The following is a 27,417-nucleotide window of genomic DNA, read 5'->3' on the forward strand; positions in this document are numbered from 1 at the left end:
ATGCATCCCTAGGTAGGTACCTACTCTGCCATGTGAACGATGGTTCCCGATCTATGTAGGCACGCAAACCCCCTCCCGTCACACGACAGGCACCTACCTAGGTACACATGATATCTAGCACAGGGAAACAAAAAGACTACCTAGGTACTTGAGTTTTTGAGTACCTATTTTTATAATTTTTTAGTACATAGTTACATATAACTATCACCGAACCATGTACACGTGGTGTTAACGTAGAACAGGTTACCTACCTGCCTCACCTAACCTGTATGTTGCTGTAGTAATCAAGACTTTTTCTCCAACAAATCAAAAAGTACCCAAACGTACATACATACTGCCTGTCATATCACCGGCCAGGCAACATATAGACAAGATTGTTGCCCTCCATTTGCAATGTACCAAAACCTAAATAAGAAAAAAGGATCCCAGCTCGGTTTTCCCGCTAGATAACCGACCGTTCCCGGTTAGAATTCCGAGAAGAAAACCCCGAGCGCAAAACTCGTCAAGCGAGGGTGGCGCTCTAGTTCGGATCCTCGCCCATGTAGTTTTCCCTCTTGCGGCGCTTCATGAAGATATCCCTAAGCTCGTCGCGGAAGCGGGTGGGGACCTCGGTGTAGGTGGCCTCGTACGCGTCGATCTGGGCCTTGTCCCAGATCAGATCGGCCTTTTCAGGAGCAACGAAGCTGGTGCGTCGGTAGATCTTCCAGCCGAAGTACGTGCAGAAGGCGACGATGGCCATGCTGTAGTACGAGAAGAAGTCGGCGATGTTGAAGCCGCCGGGCACGAACACCGTGTAGCCGAACGTGGCCTCCACGAACACCATCCATATCAGAGCGATGTATCCGCAGTATGGTTGGAAGTAGCCGTAGTATGGTAGCGTCTTACGATCGAGGCCTTGTGCCTTACAGGCTCGATGGAAGAATATGTACGTCAGGCTCATCATGATGTAGTTGATCATCTGCGCTCCCTGCGTGAGGGTGGCGAGCCATGTCACAACTTGGGCCGTGTTGTTTGACACTTGCAGGAACGACAAGAACGGGAAAACCATGACAGCCGCGAAGGCATAGACGGGAATACCGTTCTTGAGGGTCTTCTGAAAGATACGGGGGGCCTGACCGTCACACGCAAGTCCGTACAAGGATCGCATCGCGCAATAGGTGTAGGCATTGCCTGCGCTAAAAATACTGGTGATCATCAGGGCGTTGATAATGTGCGGTAGAATTCCAATGCCCATGTTCTGCATCGCGATAACATAGGGCGAGCCCGCGGCAGTTCCCGTATCGGCATTCTGTAGCGTGTTGTCGTTATACGGAAGAACAATACCAACGCAGAGCGCTCCTCCGATGAAGAAAACAGCGAATCGCCAATACACGGTCTTAAACCCATTCTTGAGATAAGTTCGTGGGCGGGCGGCCTCTCCGGCGACCATAGCGAGGTATTCGGGTCCGACTACGGTGAAACCGGCGGAGTAGACAGCACCTAGGAAGCCTCCAAAGCGGCCTAATGCGCCTTCGTGGAGGTGCTCGGCGAAAGCTCCTGGATTAGACCAATACCGAAAACCATAAGCGTCATGCTGAGGGTTTCCTCCGCACATGGTAACGAGCGTAAACGTGTATAATATGCATATAAGCAAGATTTTACCAGTGGATAGCCAAAACTCTGCCTCACTAAATCATCTAAATTAGTACAAAATACCAACTAAAGTAGGTAACCGAGGTAGAGCTAATTGGTTGGAGGCGGATGTGGTGGGGGTTGGGTGATAGTAAGACTGAGATTCTGGGGGAGATCCGGGGTAGAATGGGGGGAATGGGGGGGCCAAAACCAAACACTTACCCGAAATATTTCACGGCTGCGACATTGATTATCCTATAAAATTATTAATTACTTTGATACTCCAAGATAAAAATAGGGGCTAATTCAGGGATGGGCAACTTACGCGTAGAGTACAATACAAGCTACACAAATGGCTGCCGGAGGTATGTCATCTCGCCAAAATTCGAGTACCAGATTAATGGCGGAGATCTCAAAGGGGATAAGACAGGCTTCATAGAGAAAGAAGTTCCATCCAGCCGTAAACCCAGCAGCATCGTCGACCCATCTTCCAGCCATGCGGATGAAGGAACCCGAAACCGGCATGTACGTCACCATCTCAGCAAGAGAGTTGTTCACCATGCCAACCATGACGGAAAAGATAGCATATCCAATAAAAAGACTGCCGGGGCCGCCCTTGGCGAGACCACCACCGATGCTCACGAAGAGCGCGGTGCCGATACTACCTCCGATGGCAATCAATTGGATCTGACGATTGCCCAAATGACGAAGAAGTTGGTTCTCGGACGTAGCCTCGACCAGAGCCTCACGGTATTCGCCGCTCGAGGCATCACCACCCTTCTCGTCTCGTTTCATACTTTCGTCGATGATGCGTTCGGGCTTATCGTGTGCTGCCGCCATATTGAGAGCACGAGAGCGAACTCCGCTGAGAGAGCGGAATGTTGGAGATGGTGTAGGAAGTTTGTTGAAAGCGCCGTGGCCTCGATATCATTATAATACGCACGCAATGGCGTTTGGGGATTATTTCCACGGTCGGAAAATAACAGAGAGTAAGTAGTATACTCTGTATTGCTTATAGCAGAGCAAAGCAACAACAGCAACAACACCGAACAACAACGACTTGGCTAATGAAAACCGATACTACTACCTAGACAGATGATATTCTCTCTCTCTCTCTTTTCAACTGCCTTTTACCAGAGGGGTGGGATAGATAAGCATTAAATAAAAAGAAAAACCGTTAGGAAGATTAGTTAATAGGAATAGAACTTGAAGGCTATCGGCCGGGTGGTTACATGGTCTATACATGTACCTAGGTACCCTGGATAGGTATTGCCGTCAGGTACCGCTAATGTGAGGGCTACAAGCTATGTAGCCTTGTACTGTAGTTACTACAAGCATTCCCATAATGGTAAACCGCCAGAGTACCTAACTATTGATGTCATCATTACCGACAGGGTACTAGGAAAACTAAGCAGGGCTAACCCCATCCTGCCCGCCAGCTAGGCTCTAATTGTTTAGATAGTGGGGGTTACACCGCTGTTCGCGTGACGCTTGCTTGGTTTGGGCTGTGCCCCAATAGGTAGCACGCTGCACGAGCCATTCGGGGGTGATCTACAAGGCACAGACGGGGTAAGTTGTAACGTTTAGTGAATGGAGTACCTAGAATAGGTACCTCTGTAGGCTCTAAACCTTTGAAGCCTTGCACTCTAGGGCTACATAGAGGTGTCCTATGTAGTACTTGCTTATAGCCCGGTAAAATTGAATACATAGATCAACTATACCTACCTACCTCGGTACACATGCAGCCTCTTTGCAAAAACTGTCACCGAGAAGACGTATGCAGTGATGCAGTGTCACGGCTGAATCTCAATAGACATCTTAACTTAGCTGAGTATCAACATTCGAGCCAAGAAATGCCAAGGATACACAACAAACCTATGAATAAAGGAATGAGAAGAAATACCTGTGTCAAAGCAATTTCTACCAAAAATGCCCACTAACTCTGAACCGGCCCGTTGCCAAGATCATCTACACATGTCTGGAGTCACAGGTATCAGTCCACTGTGCCTACTTTTTTGTTTCTTTTACATGGTAAGCACTATGTATACTGTGAAAACCCATGCTACGTTTCTACCAGGTGTAGATAAGTTGCGTCAAGGGTCTAGCTCCACTAGACAGGCTGAAGACGCACGATGCCGTAATACTGCAGGACTCCAGGCGAATGAATTCAAGCGAAAGCCACGGCGAAGACTTTATTTTCGTTTTTTTCGTTAAAGGACATCGGTCCCGTGCCGCGACGTTCTGAGCAGCGATGGAATCAAACTTGAGCTGATATACCGACCGAACATAATATCATGTCGCAGGGTATGTCGCCTGCCTGCCTGCCTGCCTTGCCTGGGCTTGATAAACATACCTATTGGATAGCGCATCAAGGCTCAAGGCTCAATACCGAACCCCCGACCATGCAGATAAGAACTTTAAAGGGAAATAACTTATTGGAGGAAAACTGGCGGAGGGAAAAGAGCACGCGTGCGCGCAAGGCAGCTGAAAGATCCTCGACCTACTTTCGTTGATCGGACCTAAACTTGGCATAGCAGATCCTTCTTAAGCTACCGAGCCAGCCAGCCTCCGACTTGCTGGCTCGGTGCTAAATGCGGCGACACTTCTTGATTTGATTACTTACATAGTTAAGATAAGAGTTGGCAAGGCTCTAATTTAAATGGCAGCCTACCGACGTCGAAGAGTGAAGTCAAACGGAGATAATTCGATTTTGGTATCAATAGATGGGCTGCTGCTACATAGGAGACATGATAGATATCATATAGAGATAAGAAGGATCCATGAGTAACTGATATAAATGATATGACTTGAATACTTATCGAAAAACTGATATCAGGAGATATCGTTATCTTTTGGCCGCGTCAGGAGAGATGGCGTCGCGATGGAAATGGAGGCATAATCAACTGATGGCTAATGCGCATGGGCACCTAAGTATGCCTAGGCATGCGAGATATCGATCTGATGAGATACTGAGATAGTAGTATGCCTTCGAGAAGTTCTAGGGCTGAAACTCAGCAGAGGCTCTTCATACTACATAGGTGTATTTATTGTGTAGCCTCGAGTAGGGCACTAAACTATACGTATAGTCAATCATTATACGGTATTTATTCATACATACCGAATTATACCATTATACCCATACTAAAGTGGTATAGTATACCGTATAGTAAATTATCACATACAAACCTTTCATTTTTCATCTTTTTATCATTAAATCTAAAGCTTTCTTTGCTTCATTTCTTATCTTATCTCGATTATGTAATAAAGTGTTTATTTACTTATTTATTAACTAAGATTTTCTAAAATTTATCACAATTAATGTTAAAAGTTAAGGGAAAATATCGAAGATATATATGTGAAATATGAATAACCCCGTTATTTGTGGGCCCGGGAAGGGTTTTTCCGTTCCGCTATACGTATAACGAATCATTATACCGTGTAAATACATGTATCATACGTATAATACTTATACGTATAATAAAATTTCGTGCCCTAGCCTCGAGGTGCACATGTTAGTACTACATATGTATGTATGCATTCATTGCATTGGCAGCATTGCTGATCGCTATGTATTGTTTGGTACAAACATCAATTGAAGAACAAACTGTCTCTTTGACCTCAAAACATGCGATAACAACACACTACACCAAGTACCCAGTACATGCTAAATTACCTGAATTGTTATCCCTACAAGGGTCAGATGAACCACCTCTGGGAGTCATCGAGTTGCGTATTCTAGCGCTGCATGAAACCCCCGAGAAGGATACATGGTAGCGTGGAGATTCCTGTATTCGTAGGAAATGTGACAAGGCCCTCCCTGAAGGACATACCAAGCCGCTAAGTTGACACTGGAATCCTCCACGTTAAGCTAATTGTCCTACAGGAACCCAGCCAATAGAAACACCTAAACTTAACACCGGCCCATTATAATCCTCGCCTGTATGAATCCTCCCTGCGTACTTTGGTACCTGCTATGTAGTACTAAACGTATCTCATTTTCTTTTTTTCCTTCTTTTTTTTTTTTTTTTTTTTTCTTTTTCTCATCTTGTTTCTTTTTCGCCTCACCGGACGTTTAGTGCAAGAACATTAATGAAACTGCAAAAACTGCAGAAACTGGTTTACGGCCGCCCAGCCAGCCAGCCTACCTAATCGCAAGCGTTTTTTCTTTCATCCCACTGGTTGGGGGCTTGGGGCATCCCGAATCTTACATCCAGTTTGCCTATACCGACCGGTCTAGGGCCTCTCCCTCACCTTTAAATGACGGCACACCGTTGGCTTGGCCGGAACGCCTGTGCGCCGTGATTCGAACCGGCTCGGTCGAGCTAAAACGGGAACGGACAGGTATGTACCTAGGTACGAAGTAACTATATCGCGCATGAAAGTTCGTAATTTTAGCGAGCAACGTGTATCTTTCAGGACTGTAAATTGGGTCCAGTCGTGATCTGGATAGAAAGGATTTGGGATTTTGGGATTTTGAAGCGCGTCACTTAAGCTGGTGCGACTTAGATATTCCTGGGTATCTAGGGATTCAATTCCCATGCGCACTCCTACATCCAATCCTATATTCCACCATCGGCGTTATTCAACAATTAATTTTCTCCAAGTCCACTGACTTTCTGACTATAAATTTGGTACCTGTCTATACGAAGTTGTGACCAAACATACGAAAGGCCTGGAATTGCACAGTATCTACCCGTGTGGACAAGCATCATAGCGACCAATTGCAATCTCCTTGTCCCTCTAAAAAATCGAGTACACTGGCGTACCATATGTAAGGCGCATATTGGCAATTGCTAGCTTAGAATACTAGCAATGGCAGAAAAGGGGGGATAGACGGGGCGGCTCTCTACACACGTGTACGTGAGGACCCGGACGGCTGTCGGCCTGCAGAACGGCGCAGACTCCACATTTATCGTCCCCTTGGAAGGGAGGGACAATGATCGCTTAGGAATGTCGCTCATGAGCGACTCAGTGCTACCTGCTTGCGGCGTCTGTCGACGTGTTCAAAGGACTTGTCTCCTGAGGTGAATTTGGAGTGAGGAACTGCCAATTCTTCCCAAGGCAACTTCTGGTTCTCTCGATTTTCATCTCACATAAGCAGTATGTTGTCTACCAGAGGAGCAAGCTGGGCAAAGATCAGCTTCAATCATGGATACCAAAATTCTTATGACCCTGTGAGCAACCCGAATGGGGTTGTGAGTTTCTCAAATGCAGAAAATGTTAGCTGAAAATCTCACGGATATCTATGAGCAGTAGGTATCTATCTATTATAGACTCCTGACGACTGACATATTCGCAGTGGCTGGTGCAAGATGACCTCGCTCAATTCATCAACACCCATGTAGGCTATACCTGCAAAGCTATTTCCAGCCTCGGAATCACTAATAATATTGGTATTAGTGCCAATTTGATAAAATATGCTGCACGTACGGCGAGGGATTCACAGGTACGATCCGTCTGCGGAATGCGACGGCGAAGCATTTGAACGCGCACTTCAAGCCTGCGCAAAGCATCGATCCCGAGCAGATCACATATGCCGCCGGCGTGACGGGTCTGAACGAAGTCTGCGCTTTGGTAACCTGCAACCCCTACAGCAATGATTCCATTCTTCTTGGGAGACCTATCTACGGGTCTTTTTCCAAAGATTTGACCATGAGAACTGGGTAAGGAGTGATATATCACATCGATACCATGTTCCTAGGCCTAATGCATTACGCCCCTATAGTGTAACCCTGGAGTACGTAGATGTCGGCGACACCGATCAGTTTTCTGTAGACTGCGTTGCCGCATATGAAGCTGGATTCGAGGCTGCAAAGGCGCGCGGCATCAATATCAGAGCCTTGTTAATATGCAACCCACATAACCCCCTAGGTAAGTCAGTCGCTTCGTAGAAATAGCTGACTTAGCTACCAACTAACCCAACCCGATTAGGCCAATGCTACCCCCGTGAAACTCTCATTGGGTTGATGCGCCTCTGTGCGTCCAAGGGAATCCATATTATTAGCGACGAGATATATGCTCTCTCGGTGTACAAATGGGATGATGATAACCGCCCGTCCGAAAAATTCACGTCCATTCGAGAAATTGATCCTACAGGCATCATCGACCCTCGCCAAGTTCACGTGCTCTATGGAATGTCGAAAGTGGGTGACCTCTCCACCATCTACCGCCAGGCTCTAACACCGTGAATAGGACTTCGGCGCATGCGGAATGCGTCTCGGCTGCATAATATCTCAGAACACGGAGTTCACGAACGCCACACGTGCTATCTGGTAGGTCCCCTGCATCCGTGGACAGACATCTAGCGTGATTACTGCTCATACGTATCCTGTGATTAGTCGCTTTTCGTCCCCGTCGCAGTTCGCCATGGAGATAGCAGCTAAGATTCTTGAAGACCAGGAGTATGTCACGGGATTACTGGAGAAATCACACAGGCTATTGCTGCATGGTCGGCTGGTAGCCGAGGACCTTCTCGCTAAAGCTAACATTAGCTTCCATAAAAAGGGGTGCGCTTCTTTCTCCCCACACTGAGTATCAACTATGTGTCCATTCTAACGGCCGCTCAGCAACGCAGGCTTCTTCCTCTGGCTCGACCTGGCACCTTACTTACCCCTGGATGAAACCAACGGGGATGCATGGGCAGCTGAAAGATTGCTATCCAAGCGCTTTACTGCCGCGGGGGTCATCATGGCGACGGGAGAAGCATACTCAGCTGCCAATCCGGGTAGATTCCGGCTTATATTTAGTCTCAGGGAGTATGCCGTGAGGGAGGGGGTAAGGAGGTAAAAGCCCCCCCACGCCGTATCTATCTCTATGTGCTCTTTGGGTATGACTGTGTTGCTGACTTTTGAGGTTAGGATAGCGTGTGTTTTGGGACAATGATCTTGGCGATGTGGTTTTGCGAGTAGATTTACCTGGACGACGATGGTAAGCTGTGGTTACTCGGCCTAGTAGAGTGGGCATTGATAGCTTCAATTGTTCAAACACTGATGGTCAAAGCATGGCCAATACCTAGATACCCATCTAATATCTAAGCAGAGACAAGTGACAAAATAGCATACACGACATCTAATTGACCCAGACCCAGTGCCCCTAACGCCATGAAAACCCTCTCCTAACCTCACACAATCAAGCAATCAATCTTAAACCCCTGCAGCAGTATCAACCAATTCGTATCCGCGTCTCCCGGCCTCACCACTTCCCCCCCTGCCAAGCCAACTCCTTCCTCTCCATCACCACCTACCTCCCCTCCCCCTCCCGTCACACCAACCCCATCCCTCATCCTCCAGATCTGCACAAGCGTCTCAATCGTAGACGTAAGCATGCCCCACGGACAAATATCCCGCATCCCCCTCAGGCGATCAAGCACCCACTTCCTGCGCGCCGGGTCCGCCGTCTCCACCCCCGTGAGAAACGTCGGCCACGTCGCGAACTTGAACAGCGGGCTGTGGGGCGGGATGAACGACATGTGGTGCAGGATCGTGCTCGCGAGGTCGGGGGTGGACGGGAGGGCCGCGAGGAAGGTGAGCTGTTCCCCGCTTAGACTTAGCGGTGCAGGCACATCTGTATCTGCACGAGGTTGGGATTGGGATTGGTGCTGCCGCAGCGCCTGCCCCCTCGCCCCCGGCGCCGCGAGCAGTATGTACAGCGCGGCGGCCGCGCGGAACGTCGCCGCAATGTGCCTTCTGTACTCTAGCTCGAGCGCCGCGCCGTCGACCTCGCCGACGACCAGCGCGACCTTCGCGCACGCCTCCTCCGCCCAGCGCCCGCTGTCGAACGCGCGCGTCTCCTGCAGCAGGCTGACGCACCGCCGCATCTGCGCGTCGTCGAGGACCCCGCTGTTGCTGTTCCCGCGGATGTCGCGCGCTAGTTGGGAGGTGCGGAAGATGGCGTGCAGGAGGTGCGCGGGGCAGCTGTGGTAGCTGTTCGCTTCGGTGCGCAGGAGGATGTGCAGGATTTTGGAGGAGTCGGCGTCGGTGTCGGGGGTGGGGGTGGGGAAGAAGGGGGAGGGGAGGGAGGGAAGGGAGGGGGTGGTGCCGGATGAGACGAGGGAGTCGAGCGCGTGGTGCCAGACGTAGTAGGCCATGGAGTCGGAGACGACGTAGTCGCAGACGGATATGGATAAGGAGGAAGAAGGATATGGAGAAACCCCGGAAACAGCTCCCGATGGTTCAGCAGCGTCAGAGTAAGGGGAGGGGGAAGGGGAAGCTGGGGGGGTATCGAATCGCGAATCCAACTCCGTTGCCAGCGAAGTGTCTTGCTGCGGCGAGGAAGAAGGGGAAGAGGAAGAGGAAGAGGAGGAAGAAGAACTCGAACCCGAACCCGCTATCCGCATGCCGAGCAGCTTCCCCACGAACTTCATGTGCGCGCGCCAGTCGTCTTTACCAGAGTCGATCAGCGAGAAATTGACAAAGAAAAGAACAGCGGCAAGCAGGGCGTCTCTTTCCGTCTCGCTGTCCCAGAGCGGGCCCCGCTGCTGCTGCTCTCGCATCACGCGCTGCAGCGACTTGATGGCATGGTGACGCGCGCGCAGGGCGTCGACGAGGATATTGTTGATCGCACCGGGCTGCTGGGAGCAGCGGACGCCGGTGAAGAAGTGCAGCGCGGACGCCGCGACGATGATCTCCCGCAGGAAGGGGTACCGCTGCGATATGGGGATCAGGTCGCGGAAGGGGTTGGCGCCGCGACGGGGCGAGTCGTAGGTCACGAGGTCTTTGCAGAACTGGGCTGCGTCTGTGGGGATGGCATCAGATAAGATGATTTGACATTCGAAATAGGAAATATACCAAACAGACGAAAGGACGACGACGATGATGGTGATGATTAATGGTGGTGGTGGGATTGGGGCTGAGGACTGGACTGACTAACAGTAGTTGAGATAGAGCCGCGTCGACGAATCTAGATCCTGAAATAGCGGGTCTAGCAGGGGGTAGGTTGCCCTACCGGAGAAGATTTCGACATCTAGGGTGGTATCACGGCTGCTTGGCTGTGACGGGGTATGATTATTATGATGATGTTGTAGGCCGCCGTCTTGGGTCTTTGATAATACTACCTTTGGCCCGGCCGGAAGCTCCTTATTAATCGTCCGGCTCCCCGGCCCTGCTTTCTTGTCGACCCATTTAAACAGCTTGCCGTACCCAAGACATTCCTGCCCGGTGCTCGCGCACTTGAAACATACGGGGACTGAGCGGTCGCAGCGTCGACGACGCACACGGCAGTTATGGCAGGATTTCGGTGTAGCCATTACCTACCTACCCACCTACGAGGATCGGCAAGCTCTAGAGCCTACCTCGAGAAGGATGTTTGGTGGCTTTTCTCTGTGCCCCGTGTTCACACTGCCGGAAGAGGCGGTATTGGAAGTATGGAGATTCTGCGGCAGGCAGGGGGTTAGGATCGTTTGATTAAGCGAGTTATGGCCTCTTGTTATGGCTCTTTGCATTCATGACTAAACCAACTCCGGTGGTACGGAAAGGATTGTAGGTGAGAGCCTGTGGTAGACACAATGTATTACGTATAAAAATAAGGCTTGTCCTAGGTAAGGGACCTGAATACCGGGAATTAGTGTTCTTCAAACAAAAAACGCCCCCCGAAAGTTATGTAACAAGACGGACGAGTGGTTGACGATGACGGGTTGACCGTTGAATTGGTTTGTAAGAAATTCTCGACGAAGTGGAGCTTAGAGTGGACAGGCCGTCGACGAGTTAAAGCTGATAGTTAGCTCAGTCTATGCCGTAAAGGGCAGCCAAGACACAAGTTATGCAGCTTAGTAGGCCTATTATCAGTTTCTCCTAGCTTCTACATAGCACAACTTTATAGTCTTGTCCAATAACAGCTCTTCGAAGACTTCTCTTATATCCTCTTTTTTCCCATATACACTACCTCCCATAATAGTTATAGCCAAACGCTATCCACAAACTTCGATCGCATAATACGATGGGCTTCCCAATATGGTAACCAAGAAACACTTTCCGCAGACTCCATGACACGGACGGCAATTCTTTTTTTTTTCTGGGTGTCGTTGTTTCCGCCGTTGAAGAGTCATCGTTTATATCCTTAGCAGTCACTACTTAAATCGAACGAGATGTCCTTGCCATCACTTATAAGTGTGGGCTGGTGGGTTAATGTTTGGGAGAGTCTTGCCTTTGGATAGTTACCGCAACTTCTAGTTATTCGCTCTACTATTTGTTGTACTCTATTATTGTTTATCGAATTTAATCTATTACCATACAATACATCGAACCACTAAAAGCTATTTCACTGACGATACTAATAAATAAACACGCGAATCTCATAAACCATGGCCCAGCCAACAGAGGCTGTCGCCGCCATCTTCGACACCGCGCGCTCGGGAACCCCTGAAAGCGAGCACTCCGAGATCCTAGCCGGCGGCGGCAAGGACGAGCTCGAGCGTCTCGGCCGCCAACGCCCCCCAACGCTCCCTAACTGGCTCGCGGAGGCCGGCTTCGTCTTCACCATCGTGACCTCGCTGTGCGTGAGCGAGTACTTCATCAGCGGCTTCAACATCGTGATGCCCGCCATCGCCGAGGCCCTGGCCATCCCCGAGTCGCAGCGCACCTGGCCCGCCGGCGTCATCAACCTGACCACGGCCGCCCTGCTGCTGCCCTTCTCGCGCCTCTGCAGCCAGCACGGCGGGCGCTACGTCTTCCTCGGCGGCCACCTCTGGCTGCTCGTCTGGTCGATCGTCTGCGGTTTCAGCCGCAGCCCGCTGATGCTGATCGCCTGCCGCGCGATGCAGGGCATCGGGTCCTCCGCCTTCCTGCCCGCGGGCCTCGCGCTGCTGGGCCAGACGTACCGCCCGGGCCCGAGGAAGAACCTCGTGTTCGGCCTGTACGGCGCCGCGGCGTGCGTGGGGTTCTACATCGGCATCATCATCGGCGCCGTCACGGGCCAGCTCGCCGACTGGACCGTGTATTTCTGGGTCGGCGCCGCGTTTGTTTTTCTGCTCATCGTCACGGGCTTTTTCACCATCCCGAGGAACCTGGGAAACGATGGCCCCGATGTGAGGATGGATTGGTGGGGCGTGTGCACTATTGTGCCCGGGCTGGTTCTGGTCGTGTACGCGCTTACGGATGGCGGGAACGCTCCTGATGGTTGGAGGACACCGTATATCTACGTCACTTTCATCGTGGGCGCGCTGCTGCTTTGCGCGGCGGTGTATGTCCAGGGGTGGGTATCGACTCAGCCACTGTTGCCGGCGGAGCTGTTCCGCCCAAAGTACATGAAGCGTATATCCGTCTTTATCTTCTGCGGTTTCGGGGTCTTTTCTATATTTTTGTTTTATTCGAGCTTCTAGTAAGTTGATCATGCCCCCCTATCTTGTGAGATACGGTTGTACTAACCAGTCGGCCTATAGCATCGAGGAAGTTCTCCACGCAACCCCCATCCAGGCCGCCGTGTGGTTCATCCCCCTCGCTCTGGGCGGCTTCATACTCGCAATCATAGGAGGTTTTGTCCTGCATATGGTTTCGGGTCACATACTACTAATAATCTCCGGACTAGGCTATGTAGTGTGCACAATGCTATTTCCCCTGATACCTGTCTCAGGGCTTTCGACAACTCACATCTACTGGGCCTATATATTCCCGTCGATGGCATGCGGCACCATCGGCATCGACATCATGTACAACGTGACGAACATCTTCCTGACCACAGCGATGCCCCAGCGTCTCCAGGCTACCGCCGCGGGACTGATCACCAGCTTAGGATATCTCGGTTTGGCGTTTTGGCTCGGCGTGGCCGAGCTCTCGGTCTCGACGTGGGCTACTTTGCACGAGGATGAGAACCCGGGCCTGCGCGAGAGATACCAGGTTGGGTTTTGGACCGGGCTGGGCCTGGCTGCTTTCACGCTGTGTGCTGCGATAACGGTGCGGATCGGCAAGGCGTCTGCTGATATGACGGCGGACGAGAAGGATGAGCTGGCACGTAATGAGGTTGCGGAATGATGATACATGGACACTACAAAAAGGGATTGGTTTGCATAGCGGGAAAGCGTTGAATTTCGAGGGAATGATATAGGAATGATGAGCACTGGTTAATTTTAATCACAATTTACGACCAAAATGGCGCTCACTAATATGTCTGTTGGCTTTTGTTGGATTTGGCAACACTGGGGTCGATCTCATTTGTGAATTCCACTGACGTGACCTATTCCTGATATGAATCAAAGCTCAGTAAAAAACGTGGTCAATAAGTGTTTAACGCTATATTCATCATGCCTGGACGACCTCATCTATTATCTATCTGCCATCCATAATCGCCCCTACAGCGTCGCCTGTGCCTTCGCCACACTCTTCTTAACCACCTCCTCGACCTCATCAGGGGTAAGCTGCTTGATGCCCAAGAGCTCATTATCCAGCTTCTCGAAGTGGCCGCCGTACCCCGCGCCCCAGATCGCCGCCCTGAGACTCGCAAACAGGAAGACCCAGAAGTTCCCGTTCTCCTTCTTGATCTCCTCGTACCCTTCCTGGATCTTCTCCTGGATCGACGTCACCGTCTCCGTCCACCCTTCCGCGCCCACGGCCTTCTTCAGCAGCGCCGCGAGCTCCTTCTGCGTCAGCGCGAGGTCCTGCACGAAGACCTGGCGGTTCTTGGTCTGCTCGGGGTTCTTGAGCACGGCGACGACGGCTTTCCCGACGGTTGTTAGCGTGCTGGCCGAGAACTTGTTCTCGCCGCCGTCGGGCAGCTCGAGGGTACGGGTCTTGGGGTTCGCGAGGAACCCGGTCTCGATTCCCCAGTCGAAGAAGGGGCCGCACATGACGGCTGTCCACGTCAGGCCGCTCTCGCTAGCTGCCTTGGCCAGAGCCTTCTGCACCTCGACCTTTTGCTGATACGCGGGGAGTTGCGAGGCGTTCTCGTTGAAGGTGTTGGAGCCGAACTCGGACGGGAGGAACCGCTTGACGCCGGCTTTAGCGGCAGCTTCGACCAGCGGGATCTGCTGTGACAGTCCGTGGCCTCCGATGGTGGATACGACGGCATCTTGGCCTTGCAGGGCCTCGGTTAGGGAGTCAACGGAACTGTAGTCGACGTGCTTGACAGTAACAGTTGACGGGAAAGTCTGGGTGCTTTCTTTGCGGCTCAAGACGGTTACTTGGAAGCCGGCGTTTATGATAGCTTCCAACACAAATTCTCCAAGGGTACCTTTGGCCTACATCTTTGTTAGTGACTACTTGAAAAACATGTAGTGGTAAGTGTAATGGATGGTTTCTTCTGGTCACTTACCCCGGCAACGGCAACTTTCGTAATGGTGGTCATGTTGATGTTATATGTATATGATGAATCCGGTGTTTCTGTTAGGGTTATAAGAGTCGGTGTAGTTGTTGTAGTTGTTTGAGGTTATGAGATGAGGTAAATGGATGTTGTGTCTTCAGTAAGGGGGCCTCTTTGTCTTTATATACCGAGGTCCTCGTACAACATATCAATATACGAAGTGCTGAGCTTGCTCTTCTAGGCTAGGTAAGGGGATATTTCTAAGCATCACTTATTGAAGAAATGACTAATGGTATCTACCTCCGTTATTATAAGCTTCACATATAGTTACTAGTTTATGAGACAATTCTAACACAAGATTCGATCAGCCACTTGTGTAATGGAATCTCGCCGAAGCAAACACACATCCCTAGATCCCACATTCGAATCATGCGTTATGTAATTAGGTACCTAGTAACCTCAGTGCATTAAGGGGGAATCCCACATCCCACATCCCACATCCCACATGCACTAATTGCATTAATTGCACTAATTGCACTAAGATGATTAGTTAGCGTGCGGATATATCGGCTTACCAAAAGTAGAACCGAGATAACCGAGACAAAGAACCAGCTTGGCAGCTTCCCGTCTCTCCGTCTCCGTTTCTCTCTTGGAGTCTCTCCCTCTCTTTGCATTCGTTTCTGACCTACATAACAATACCAATACTTCGGCAATCAGTCCTCCCCGCAACACAAGCCCCCCTTTTACCCTCAGCAGGGGATCATTCCGGCGGACCTTTCCTTTTTATTCAAGCCTTCTCCGGAGTTAAGCTTGTATACCAACCAATCAGCGGTACCTTTTTCAAGACATACCATGAGTCCATGACTGTATACTAAGTACACCTTAAAGTTGTACAGTGACCCTTCTAGGTTAGGTGAGTAGCGTGGGAATCTAGTGGGTGTGACGACAAGGGGGTGAATCTCCATAAAGACTAGGACCATCTCGACATGTCCTCTCTATCACGGGGTTGGGAATGTGTGTTTCCAGGGTGTGGTAAGAAATTCACTAGAAAAGAACACTTGAATCGACACAACCTTGTTCACAACCCCGAGCATCAGTATAAATGTCATGTATGTGGCCGTCGTTACGCTAGGAGGTATTAACCATCTGAAATGGTACACGAGCTCATACAGAATCGCTAATATATACGCCAGTGATGTGTATAAGAGACATTTAAAACAACATGATCACAGCCCTGAACTCTCAAATTCACGAGGAGAAAGGGGAGCGCGACAGTGAGTGATCACACGAAAGTCCCCGCTACTTTAGATAGTTCTCAGATTAACTTGAGGTTAGAATCTGTCTGCCATGTCGTGAAAGAAACACCCAATGTGACGGACACTCGCCTTGCGAGGCTTGCATGTCTAGCTGGACAGAATGCCGCTTCAGTGGCGCAGACAATGGCCAAAGAGTAGACACCAGTCAATCCTCTGCCATATTATCTGCAGGCCAGACGCAAACCCCATGGTTTCCTCCAACGCCAGAGGGCTGGGTTTCGCAGCCGTTCTCAACCACGCCGGTTGATTTTAGCTCTGCTCACCAAACTCAGGCCGCTGCGACAGCAAATAGCCATGTCTCTCCTGAGTCGAGCACCAGTACAAATGGCGCCGAATCTACATCCCATGATGTATCGAACGGCTCAAATAGATCCTCCCAACCACCATCGTCACCTTGGTGGCAACAGCGAACTGCTCCTAGGCCACTTGAATCTCTTCATGTGTCAGACCTAGAAAACAAGTTCTTTAGGAATTCGCTTCTCACAAAGAGGCTCGTTGATGTGTTCTTCTCAGAGGTTCATCCGCATTGGCTCATACTACATGAGCCCACGTTCGAGGTAGAACAGGCACCTACGGTGTTGCTAGCATCCATGGTTATGTTGGCCAGCTGGCTTCAGAACGGTTCCGAACACGAGAAGATCTCCCCGGTGGTTTTTGACGAAGTAATACGGATTCGAATGGTGTGTAGTCCTCATCATGTTGCCTATTCGTTATCAAATTCGATGTATAAAAACTAACTCTAACCCTGGCAGGACCTTAACCCTCCACTGTATATATTACAAGCTGCTTTATTCTACGTCGTATATACATTCGGCTCCTTGGTGTGTAAATTGACTTCGGTGAGTATGGCTATCAGTGCGAAGCTAACGTGGACATGCATAGAGCGCGGATGGAATGGTCGCCAGGGCGCTCAACCTCACAGGGCTGCTAGTATCAACATGTCGGCACCTTGGCATATTTAACGGTCAATATACATGTCATGAGATGGCTAACATGGAAAACTGTGCCTGCCCATTTCTTGGTTGGCGTGTGCAAGAACAATTAAACAGGTAGGCACTTCCAACTAATTCACTACCATGCCAGTGCTGGCAACATACTAATAAAGCAACTCCTAATCAGATTTGCCTTCTCCGTTCTTCGAATAGACACCTACCTCAGCATCCTCCTAGACCACCCCCCTTCAGTGCGCTACCAAGAACTCTGCATCCCCCTCCCCAAGACCGCCGAGCTCTGGGCCGCCGCCAACGAAGAAGAGCGGCGCGCGCTCCAGTGGAACGAGCCCGCAGGCCGCGAAAAGGCACTTTTCTCCTTCTTCATGCGCGACGTCCTCGACGCCAACCGCGTGGGTAATCTACCCTACCGCCTGACGGAGATCGACTACCACCTGAGCACCTGCGCGACGGAGAGCCACCTCTGGGAGGCGGCGCGCGAGGCCCACAGCTCGATGTCGGACGAGCTCGTCAACGAGGCCTCGCCGGTCGACTTCGCGCGGCTGTCGGAGCCGCACATGACGCTGTGGCGCCACCTGCGGCGCTCCGACTGCGAGGTGCGCGCGGGGTACTTCGCTGGACGCCTGGACACCCGCAGGCAGCATCGGATTGCGCCGCTCACGTTCACGCTGATGTACATCTCGACGCTGAAGTTGCACGCGCCGCTCAACACGCTGCGGCCCCGCGGGCACTACCACAAGTCACGCCCAGGAGCCGCGATCCCGACCCGCCGACCCGCCGCCCACTTGCGCGGCTGGGTTGCTTCTGGATGTCCGCGTTCCGCGCTGTGGGGCGCCGCTCGCATATGCAGGATTTTTGCCATCGAGACTGCGCAAACGCAAACGCAAACGCAAACGCAGACGCCACACGCGAGCAGCCGTAGAAGCAGCCGCATCCTCAACCCCCTCCTCATCCCCGGCGTTCTCATGTCCGCCGTGCTAACGTGCTCCTACGCGAAATCCACGCGCTCCTGCGCTTCTTGCCGCCTCGACACTACCACCACCACCACCACCACCACCAATGCCCTTCCTTCTTCTTGCTCTTCCTCTTCCTCCCCTCCAGCCCTAAACTTATTCGACCTCGACGACCACGACCCCGCGCTAGAACGGTGGCGGCGCGGCGGCGAAGGGGTACCGTACTGGGGTAGCTCCAGCAACGCCCACAATAACCCCCATGATAATAACAACAATAATCATCATCACAACAGCAACGAAAACTGCAACAACGACAACAACAACAACAACAACAACAACGATAATAACAGCAAGAGCTTCCCCGTATGCCAATGCCGGCTCTCCGACATCGCGGCCTGGTTCCGGGACGCGTTCGCCGGCGACGAGAGCGCGGAGATGGAGTTTGTCTTGTTCTTGGCCGAGTTGAGTCGCGAGACGTAGGTAATGAGAGATCGAGAGATCGAGTTGCGTTAGTACACTACTGCGTCTTCCCCCCCCCCTTTTTCGTGATTTTTGGGAGAGGGGGGAAGGCGTAGGCATGTACTTCGCACAACTATACCTAGGTTAGGTACTTATATATATCGGTATACATACCTACATATACCTACCTGGGTAGGTAAATAGGTATATAGGTACCTACATATGATGGAAAGATGCCTGGAATAAAAACGGCATACCTACAAGCGATACGAAACGTGTATATAGCACCTTGCTCAAAAACACGCTGCTATTGTCATCATCCATGGCCAAACAACCCCAAATCTCCCCCTTTGTCAACCCCGCTCCACCTGATTGCTATCGTGAACACACTGGAAAAGGGTGAGAGATAGGGCGTACTTTTTACCTATATACCAGGTACCGAGGTATTCACTGTATAAATAACTACACAGTAATCATTTGATGTTCCATCTCACCGCCATCTCTATCAGCGGTAAAACACAAACAAGTACCACGCACCTCTCGAAAAGGCCTACGTAGAAAAACAGCAACCCATCACAACACATTTCACCCGTACAATAAATCAAAGCATCTAACAAAAACACTATGCAGTTGACGCTTGGATTTTATGTCTGGAGTTGTTTTTATATTAGCCATCCGCCCTGCCTAGATTCGAAGCAGTAGAGAATCAACCGCCTGCCTCTCCAGGAGTCAACTAAAACCGGCTAGCCTTTTCATTCCCCAAACGCCAGTTTTACAGTACATGGACTCTAATTTACCTAGCCCAAGGCCCCTAACCGGTGTCCTGCGAGTGGACTAACTAGAACCAAGTCCGACACATATCGAAGCCGCGTGATATTATCATTGGCCGCAAACTTTTACTCAATGAATTTCCTTCTCCATCGCCTCCAACTCCTTAACTACTGACGACTTCGTCGCGATCTTCTTCATCTGTGTATCCTCCAACTTTTCGCCGCCAGCATGTCGCATCTCCAAGTCCTCGATCGCACGGATCTTTTTCTGCAAGCTTCTAAGCTTTTTCGAAGCCGGATTCTGGCTACCGGGGGAGATTACGGCATCAAGACCAGCAGGGGGCTGGGAAGTTTGAATCTGTGGTGCCATAGGGGGTGCCTGACCATTCTGATGAGTTCCGCTGCGGTTGCGTCCAGGGTTGTTACCGCCTTGGGGGGTGTGCCGCGAGCGACTTCGGTGATGCCTCTGCTGGTTGTACTGCTGTCCTCGACGTTCAGGACTACGTCCTTCGTTTCCAGAATGCGGACCTCGCTCCTGAGTCGGGGGAGCCAAGCCACCGGTATCCCCGTCCTTGTGCTCCACATCCTTCGCCTTCTTATTATTCCTCTTCTTCTTGTTTTTCAAGGCTGCCTTGGACAAATTCTCGTCGCCGTTAGCTCCTGGAACATCCGATGGTGCACCAGGAACCCCGCGTGAACCGGCTTCAAGAAATTCTGCCCCCGGCACTTGGCGGCGTGACCTTCCAAATCCATTGAGACCCATGCCCTGAGACCCATTACTCACCACGTGAGCAGCGCCTCCTTCATCCTCACGTCTGAAATGGAGGGGTGTAGATGTGCCTCGGGCACCTGGAGGTCGGTAAGCACCTACAGGCTTCGATGGGGTCTTGACCGTTCCCAAGTATGCGATTGCAGAGGAATGCGGGGTGGGAACAGGATGGAGCGGATCACCACCTGGTAGGTTTTCTGGAAGAACTGGTCTCCAGGTCACGTTGTAGAGTTCCACCATGTCCTCAGTGTACATGATGCCTCCCCCAACATGCCAAATCTTGACTCCGTTATCAACACGGAGACGAGGGGACGTAGTGGCAGTCATGATGTAGCGGCTGTCAGGACTCCACTGGCACACACTAGGATTCCCACTTTCGATAGTGCAGACCTTTCGATAGTCTTTCTCGAGATCGTAAACGTCGATCTGACCAGCGAGGTTACCAAATCCGGCAACCAAAGTGAACCGTCCAGTTGGTGAAAAACTGAGAGTGTTTCGGGGGCCGATCGGGAAAGAGTGTGCGGCGATGCCGCGATGATTGAATATAGTGGTCTTCGCGGGCATGTAGCCATAAATGACACCAAACTCCTTCCCGTTCGGTGACCAGGCAACGTCGTGGATTGGCCCATCTTTATCTAGAGTAACGCGAGCATCGAGAGTGCCGTTAGCGCTAAGTAGATAGAGAGTTGTTTCCCCGTAATAACTCTTGTTGGACTTATCAACATCCGTTTGTGCCAGCACAATTAGGCTCGTTCCCAGGCTATTCCACTTGAGTTGAACCTTGTCACCCTTAAAGAACGTCTTCTGCGAGATGCAGTCGGTGAATTGAGGAACATTGAAAACCTTGACAGCAGCAGGTTGTCCCTATATAAAGGATTAGTTTTCAGGTCAACTTGAAAAATGGTGGTAGGAGACAAACCTTTCGTTCGGGGATAAAAACGGCGACGTTATGGGTTTTGTCAGGCGCAATAGCAAAATCAGCAACGCCTTCGGCACGGAGCTTGTTCCAGACCGTGGTGAGATCGTCGCTGTTGTAAAATTGTACCTCGTTGGTTACCATGCGGGCGCAGAACATCTCATCGGAAGTGTACTGAAGATTCCAACCTGTTTGGGATTTTTGAACAAACTTTCCTAAGGGTTGCTTTTCAGCTCCTTCAGGTAAGTCTTCGACTGTCCGCCAGATCTTGAAGTTTTTGTTGGCATCACCAGCCTCGTCCCTCGCAGGGCGCTCCCACGTGCTCAGGTAGGTTCCGCGGGGTGAAAAAGCGACTTCGAAGACGTTGGCGAGAGTTATTTCGGTTAAAACATGGCCAACGGATGCATCAACGACGCAAACACGATCGCTGGAGGCCCAGGCAAGATATCGACCACAGGGCGAGTAGACACAGCACCGCAAAGTCCCCTCGGGTTTGTCAAATCCAGGAAGAGGCTCGTAGACAGGCGCGGCATCAGTGACGCCGATAGCCTTCTGGGTTCGGTAAGCAAACTGCAAAGGATTCGCCATGACTAGTCAAAGTCACAGAAAAAAGATCCAAGTTGCAGAATTATATCGTTCTCGTAGTTTATTTTGTATTGAAATTCTCGTTACCGGAAGGTCGGGCAGCAGCGAGGCAGACAAGGCAACTGAGTGAAATTTTTTACAGGAAAAAAAAAATCGATGATTTGGTCAGTTGGGCTAGTCAGAGTGAGCTTGGTGGCAGCGGTAATGATTCTTGAAATTCTTTTTAAAGAATACTAGGCAGAAAATGTAGGGTTATCGGAAGACTCGTGTCCGATAGGGTGCCTATTTTTTCTGCGCAAGGCTCTTGATGAATTTGTGCTACAGTCGCGATAGATTGCTGCACAAGAAGGCTGCTGCTTTCTCTTTTAGAAGCGGCGCGGCGATGCTGACTGTTTCTGGTGCTTTGGAGGATTGCAGAATTACTTGTCGAACCAAAATGTTGGCAAGCTCGGAAAACGCACGCGGGGGCGGAGAACCAAAAGTGATAAAACCGTCGAGAAGAATAAGAAGAGAATTTGACAGGTCACCCAGAAAGGAAGATTGACGCAAGGCGGTGGGTGGACGTGACCGTGACGGAACGGAGCTTGAGGGTGGGCTAAAAGAAAGAAAGGGACGAAGGTTGAAAGAAGTGAAAAAATCAGAAGCGAGTCATGTTTTCTTTTTTACTCTTTCTTTCTTTTTTTGGGATGTACGTTTGGCTAATCGCCGTCTCCAACACCTGTCTCCACCTGTTGACAACTGCAAATATACCCTGCATCAGCCACACAGCCTCAACTCTACTATGCCGTATGATTAACATTTTATTGATGCCCACTGTGCAGTTGCCGTCAAGGTCCAAGCTACTCGATGGCCTAGACCCAACTGACCCCTGTAATTTCCAATTGGCACTGGTAGTATTTGCTCTATTATAACATGACGTACCACCTGAAACGAAGCATCTGAAGCGCTTAGGTGCATAGTTAGAAGCCTGCATAATAAATGCATACCATGTTTAGAAGATTGGGGGCTATGTAGGTTAAAGTCTGCGTAAATAGAAACAAGAGAAAAAAATCATGGATATTACTTAGTATCTTGAAATAGGGTTTCTGAGTGCTCCTGTTACTGTAGATTCTAGATATATCACAATATTATGTTTGGGCCACATGCATCTTTATGATACTTGTCATAAACTCGAGATAAGAGATCAATAACGCAAGAAAAGGTATGCACCTAAGGGACTAGCGGGCTTGGCTGAATGTTGGTGGCAGTGCTATGGTGGAAGAAGACTCGAAACTTGAACCTTCCGATGTCAGCGGTCCAAGCTAGAACTTTGAGAATAACAGTTAAAAGGCAACTACTAGGTACCTAGTAGCTGTGGCTCATTACTAGGTACCTAGCATACATAAATAGATGTACTATGTAAGACCGAGTAAATGCATATCACCTCTGTACTAGATAATTACAAACCTGGGATAAATACATAATGGATATATACATACCTTAGCTAATGGATTCAATGTTGAATTTACTCTCTACATCTCGTCTCAGCTTTCTTTAGGTAACTTTTTAGGTAAATTCTTTAAACTCCACGAGACCGGATGATTTCACAGATGAACGAAACGAATATAGTCAACACGAGATACTATTAAACAAAGATCCTTTTTTGATCTTTACTCTTTACTCATTAGTGACTTCGGCATGACGTGGCAAAAGCAATCTTCTCGGGACACAAACGGAAGCACCACTTTGCCAACATCACCAGACCCTTATGCCCTTTAATCACACAGTCTATTTATCCAACAACTCCGTCCACACAAGAAACATGTTAGGCAACTTTGACTTCTCGAAAGGCCGCATCTTCTTGCCGTCTTCATCCTTTTCGTAAAACCAAGTGGGAAACACGCATATGGTAGAACTCCTGAATGGTTCCGGGGGGGTAGACCACACCCGGTGGACCTGCGGCGCTCCACAGTTGATCTGAATCGCTTGAAACCCTCTGGCTTTCATCTCAAGCATGATGAATCTGGCTAGAGACTTCATGAGTCCCTTCCCTTGATGATCCTCCCTTGTACCCGTTCCTGCCCGCTCGATTACCTGCCCCGGTGCTGTTGGCTCCCATGACCCTTTAGGGCGTGGATCGTGTATTTCATAATACTCTCCTAGCAGCTTTATCAGGGGGATGGCCTTCATTCCGGCCTCCCACCTCTTCGGATCTTTAGGGACGAACTTGTCATAGGACAAGCCGAAGCCGACAATCGGGAAATCCAATGCATCGCTCAACTTCTGCTGCGCATTTACTTCAAGGTCGGGGTCGTTAAGATCAAAGTCATCCCAGTAACACGCACCACCCTTGGCGGCTGATTCGGGCCTCTTGAAAACAAACTCCTTGTCCCATATACAATAGGAGAGGCCATTCCTAGTTGCCATTTCGGGCATCTCGTAGAGGAACTTGCCAAGATGGTATGCCTTCAAAGCCATACTCGCTAGATGACCCTCGTCTATAGCGCTCCACATAGCCGACTCGAAATGATGATTGAAGTATGTCAAGGCCGAAATCCAGTCACTGAGGTCGGGCGTTATGAGACGAATCTCATACCTCGGGGGCAACTCAACCCCGTGAGTTTCGTTTATCGGAGCGCCAGGAGCCATCATTCTTTTTGTCGTACAGATTGATGATTCATAGATGTTTTGTTTGGGTTATAAACTTGTTAAATATTCGGCGCCACAAAAGAGTATCCTTTATAACAAAACACGAATAAAAGGGATGAGTGTCTAACGTCAGCGCTGACGCCAGTTTTATCTTACACCGCCGAAAGCATCTCTTCGAAGCCTACGATATATTAACAATCAATAGCACCAACCCAACATTCGGCACATGCGATACTTCATAGGGTGTATCCCGATACAGCAAGGAGCTCGCCAGATATTCTTTGATTCGGTAGCCAATTGCGTTTGCGCATATCCCAAGATGTGCCATTTCATTCAGAACACCTATTGACGTTTTAGGAAGCTAAGTTAGCTGTGATGACTTGGCAGTCTGCTATCGTCACTTATGACAGGCTGCGGCTTGGATTCTAACCTAACTTATAGCCTTTCCCGGGTAATAAGTTGCAACCTATGTTAAATACTTGTTGCCATGATTGGAATACGCTTAGCCTTACTGAAAAGGGTATTGGTATGTGAACATGCGTATAAGGAGGAGAGGTTAACAAGATCTTACCAATTAACACATCTACCATTTCGGACAATTTTTTCTTCTGACTACTAGGTGTGTGTTGCATGCATGACCCCGATGCGCTGTCTTCGCCGTATTCTGGGGTCTACCAACCTGCCACTGCAGCGTCAAGCAATAGGATGTCGATAACATCTCCCTTATAGAGCAAGCCCACACTCACGGCTCCTGTAGGTGCCTCGATCACAGCGGATCCAGACCAATAGCGTAGGTTACTGACTGGGCTTTCGACTTCACCAAGGTTGACTACTGTCCGTATGATCTTAGGCACCAGAGTAAGAGGCTGCGCCACCGGAGCTCCGATCTCGACGGCCAGTTGCGACGCATCAAAATCAATATTCCCTATCCTTGTTGCGACCGTGACAGACACTTTGCCGTTATCAAGGTTAGTCATACTGGGAATAACAAATCCTTCATCTTGAATCTGGCAGACTTGGGGCTCAAAGCCGTTCGTCGCGATAGTAAAAGATGACGCCTCTAACAGATTAGTACTTTGTATCGAAAACGATAGATATCGCGCCGTAGCATTTGCTTGGCTATCGGCTAGTCTAAACGCAGAAGTTCCTAGGCCGTCTTCAGGGACCAACATCTCTGTGTAGCCATTCGAGAAAGTGATCGAAACTGGGTCACTTGAGACTTCCCCAGGATACAACAACTGACTACTTCTTAGCAATTTATCCCTTCGGTTTCCTGAGTTGCATCTAGCACTTACCCTGATTCTCCCTGAAAGCACCATTTGGTTCTCACTGGTGACATCCCAGGTCACGTTGACCGGCTTGATCAGTGCTGGCGTGATCGCAGGCTGAAGTTGAACACTGGAAGGAACGGTGTTGAGCATGCGCTCTAGCAAGGTGACACAGGTGTCCTGGAACCCATCGCCTTGTGCGTATAAGTCCAGCATGGTCTTGTTCCCATCGCTTGCATACAGGCGCAAATCCGACCTATTTGTCTCATTATAGCTGGTTACGAGCGCGCCACCCCTAGCGCCGGTGTTGTCGATATACTCACGCACCACCAATGGATCGAAGACTGCCCGGCTAGAGTCGAAGTTTGATGCTCCGTTGGTGTTGTTTGATGTTATCAGAGTTTGTTCGAGTACTTCGGGGAAGCCGCCGGCATGTACCTGCAATTCAGTCAGTGTGTGCTTCGACCAACGATAAGGGGGAGACTTCGACTCACAGATCCTATCGTATGGCCACAAGCCGTCAAGCCAATGGCATCTGCTTGATTAAAGCCCGCCTGTTCGAACTGGGCGAGCGTCGCCTCTATACTCGTCCCTACCTCAGGCACGCCGGTCCTAGGATCTGCCTCGGTTGCGTCTATCCTGCCATACTGATACGGTATATACTTCCCACCACACAAATGCACCGACATGACTGTCCCCACCGCTAGCAGATCGGCCACTTTGAAGCCGTCGGGCTTATGTTTAGCTTTCTGCAATAATCCACAAAGATCCATTCCACTATAAATAAAACAACTTACTAGAAACGAACTCATTCACAAACGGCCGCCAGAACGTAAAACTATCATTAAACGCACTCCCCTTGTTCTCCTCGCGCGCCGTCTCGAACCCAATGCTCGCGTCGATGCCCCCCGTCCCCGCGCCCACATCCGCGGTCGCGAAGTCGTGGAAGGCCACGCGCAGCCACTGCGCAGACGTCGTTCTGTGAGAGTTTATGGCCGCGGCGCCGACTTCCGTGACGTACCGGTCGCAGGGTGTGATGGCGGACGAGAAGTTGGACGCGTAGGCGCCCCAGGTGTCCACGAGGATGTGCTCGAGGAGGGAGGCGGTGGGGTGCGGGTAGAAGAATGTGGTGAGGCTGGGGGTGGGGAGGAGGGATAGGAGGGATATAGATATAGCGAGGGGACGCATCTTGGGTCTATCAAGGGGATAGTTATTCGGGATGATATGTCTAGGAATGGGCTGATGCGGTTGGGTCGTTCAGTGAGTAGGATACTCTTATATAGGTACCTAAAGTCAAGATTAGGTAGGAAGCATATATCCTTCACGACCTATACAGTTATAGTTATGCCCGTCCTCTGCCTATTACGTAGGTGCCTACCATAAGTTGAAGGCAAATTTATTATCGAGATAGCATCATAATATTAATACTATAACAGCTCATAGAAAAGAGCTTCTGATTAGTAAACACTTGCCTCAGTTGGTGATAAATACCTGCTTGGGTTGGTGAGTAAGCCATGCATGGCCAACCGAATGTAACATCGCCATGCTGGCCCCGTCATTCGGCTCCAGGGGGTCAAAGGGGGTCCTCTAGACCCGTTGCACATGCTATCTTGCTTTGGCTTATTAGCCCAATACCTACCGCGAGCTATCTGTGTCATGGAGATACACATACCTAGGTACCTACTCCCTGAACCGTCTTGCGTAGTAAGGGTAGGGAAGGGAGAAAGGAAGTGGACGATGTCGCATTGAGCTACATGGTGGGATAACGCGGGAGCCAATGGTGAGCTGTCATGCTTTCCCCGCGAGTTTGGTGGCGATTGCATGTAAGGATTTAGGTAGGTAGCTAGGAAGGTAGCTGCAAGCGTGGTGGGCGCTAGGTACCTAATAGGGAGGGAGGTAGGTTGGGAGTTGGGTGTGTAAGCGTGCGGTTGCACCAATACTTGGATAGATTGTGGGGTGGTGAAG

At 50.2% G+C, this 27,417-nt stretch overlaps 10 protein-coding genes across 10 annotated transcripts; 3 read left to right on the top strand and 7 right to left on the bottom strand.

Annotated features, from left to right (window-relative positions):
• Nucleotides 1-137: 137 nt before the first annotated feature.
• On the bottom strand, nucleotides 138-2,843 carry GGS25DRAFT_509788 (amino acid permease/ SLC12A domain-containing protein). The gene is made up of 4 exons (XM_049262607.1): nucleotides 2,703-2,843; nucleotides 1,937-2,600; nucleotides 1,834-1,866; nucleotides 138-1,667 (listed from the first exon to the last, which is right to left on the bottom strand). Exons 2-4 carry the CDS (start codon nucleotides 2,449-2,451, stop codon nucleotides 521-523), a joined length of 1,695 nt encoding a protein of 564 aa, XP_049112139.1. The 5' UTR covers nucleotides 2,452-2,600; nucleotides 2,703-2,843; the 3' UTR covers nucleotides 138-520.
• Nucleotides 2,844-5,795: 2,952 nt separating this feature from the next.
• GGS25DRAFT_79146 (uncharacterized protein) lies at nucleotides 5,796-6,546 on the bottom strand. The gene is made up of 2 exons (XM_049266021.1): nucleotides 6,247-6,546; nucleotides 5,796-5,960 (listed from the first exon to the last, which is right to left on the bottom strand). Exons 1-2 carry the CDS (start codon nucleotides 6,378-6,380, stop codon nucleotides 5,831-5,833), a joined length of 264 nt encoding a protein of 87 aa, XP_049112140.1. The 5' UTR covers nucleotides 6,381-6,546; the 3' UTR covers nucleotides 5,796-5,830.
• Nucleotides 6,547-6,713: 167 nt separating this feature from the next.
• GGS25DRAFT_526107 (pyridoxal phosphate-dependent transferase) lies at nucleotides 6,714-8,542 on the top strand (the record flags this gene model as incomplete). The annotated part of the gene is made up of 9 exons (XM_049264918.1): nucleotides 6,714-6,806; nucleotides 6,911-6,952; nucleotides 7,012-7,274; nucleotides 7,337-7,482; nucleotides 7,543-7,754; nucleotides 7,804-7,883; nucleotides 7,950-8,117; nucleotides 8,178-8,385; nucleotides 8,474-8,542. 9 exons carry the CDS (start codon nucleotides 6,714-6,716, stop codon nucleotides 8,540-8,542), a joined length of 1,281 nt encoding a protein of 426 aa, XP_049112141.1.
• GGS25DRAFT_79108 (fungal-specific transcription factor domain-containing protein) lies at nucleotides 8,175-11,403 on the bottom strand. The gene is made up of 3 exons (XM_049266020.1): nucleotides 10,664-11,403; nucleotides 10,480-10,597; nucleotides 8,175-10,344 (listed from the first exon to the last, which is right to left on the bottom strand). The coding sequence occupies exons 1-3, from the start codon at nucleotides 10,853-10,855 to the stop codon at nucleotides 8,732-8,734; spliced, it is 1,923 nt and encodes a 640-aa protein (XP_049112142.1). The 5' UTR covers nucleotides 10,856-11,403; the 3' UTR covers nucleotides 8,175-8,731.
• Nucleotides 11,404-11,724: 321 nt separating this feature from the next.
• On the top strand, nucleotides 11,725-13,681 carry GGS25DRAFT_528054 (MFS general substrate transporter). Its single transcript, XM_049265147.1, has 2 exons — nucleotides 11,725-12,924; nucleotides 12,986-13,681. The coding sequence occupies exons 1-2, from the start codon at nucleotides 11,909-11,911 to the stop codon at nucleotides 13,572-13,574; spliced, it is 1,605 nt and encodes a 534-aa protein (XP_049112143.1). The 5' UTR covers nucleotides 11,725-11,908; the 3' UTR covers nucleotides 13,575-13,681.
• A 64-nt stretch (nucleotides 13,682-13,745) lies between these two features.
• On the bottom strand, nucleotides 13,746-15,247 carry GGS25DRAFT_509802 (NAD(P)-binding protein). Its single transcript, XM_049262608.1, has 2 exons — nucleotides 14,851-15,247; nucleotides 13,746-14,776 (listed from the first exon to the last, which is right to left on the bottom strand). The coding sequence occupies exons 1-2, from the start codon at nucleotides 14,881-14,883 to the stop codon at nucleotides 13,892-13,894; spliced, it is 918 nt and encodes a 305-aa protein (XP_049112144.1). The 5' UTR covers nucleotides 14,884-15,247; the 3' UTR covers nucleotides 13,746-13,891.
• A 241-nt stretch (nucleotides 15,248-15,488) lies between these two features.
• On the top strand, nucleotides 15,489-19,197 carry GGS25DRAFT_509809 (uncharacterized protein). Its single transcript, XM_049262609.1, has 7 exons — nucleotides 15,489-15,973; nucleotides 16,032-16,112; nucleotides 16,174-16,834; nucleotides 16,907-16,975; nucleotides 17,037-17,203; nucleotides 17,274-18,649; nucleotides 18,774-19,197. The coding sequence occupies exons 1-6, from the start codon at nucleotides 15,825-15,827 to the stop codon at nucleotides 18,535-18,537; spliced, it is 2,391 nt and encodes a 796-aa protein (XP_049112145.1). The 5' UTR covers nucleotides 15,489-15,824; the 3' UTR covers nucleotides 18,538-18,649; nucleotides 18,774-19,197.
• On the bottom strand, nucleotides 19,005-21,876 carry GGS25DRAFT_79243 (translation initiation factor eIF-2A). The gene is made up of 2 exons (XM_049266022.1): nucleotides 20,975-21,876; nucleotides 19,005-20,919 (listed from the first exon to the last, which is right to left on the bottom strand). Exons 1-2 carry the CDS (start codon nucleotides 21,557-21,559, stop codon nucleotides 19,417-19,419), a joined length of 2,088 nt encoding a protein of 695 aa, XP_049112146.1. The 5' UTR covers nucleotides 21,560-21,876; the 3' UTR covers nucleotides 19,005-19,416.
• A 1,206-nt stretch (nucleotides 21,877-23,082) lies between these two features.
• Nucleotides 23,083-24,467, bottom strand: GGS25DRAFT_79307 (uncharacterized protein). Its single transcript, XM_049266023.1, has one exon. The coding sequence runs from the start codon at nucleotides 24,185-24,187 to the stop codon at nucleotides 23,324-23,326; it is 864 nt and encodes a 287-aa protein (XP_049112147.1). The 5' UTR covers nucleotides 24,188-24,467; the 3' UTR covers nucleotides 23,083-23,323.
• Nucleotides 24,468-24,855: 388 nt separating this feature from the next.
• On the bottom strand, nucleotides 24,856-26,640 carry GGS25DRAFT_516110 (heme peroxidase; the record flags this gene model as incomplete). Its single annotated transcript, XM_049263158.1, has 4 exons — nucleotides 24,856-25,422; nucleotides 25,480-25,890; nucleotides 25,947-26,170; nucleotides 26,250-26,640. The coding sequence occupies 4 exons, from the start codon at nucleotides 26,638-26,640 to the stop codon at nucleotides 24,856-24,858; spliced, it is 1,593 nt and encodes a 530-aa protein (XP_049112148.1).
• Nucleotides 26,641-27,417: the final 777 nt, after the last annotated feature.

The sequence above is a fragment of the Hypoxylon fragiforme genome, assembly GCF_022984875.1.
Source record: "Hypoxylon fragiforme strain CBS 206.31 chromosome Unknown GGS25scaffold_10, whole genome shotgun sequence".
NCBI classification, from domain to species: Eukaryota; Fungi; Ascomycota; class Sordariomycetes; order Xylariales; family Hypoxylaceae; genus Hypoxylon; species Hypoxylon fragiforme.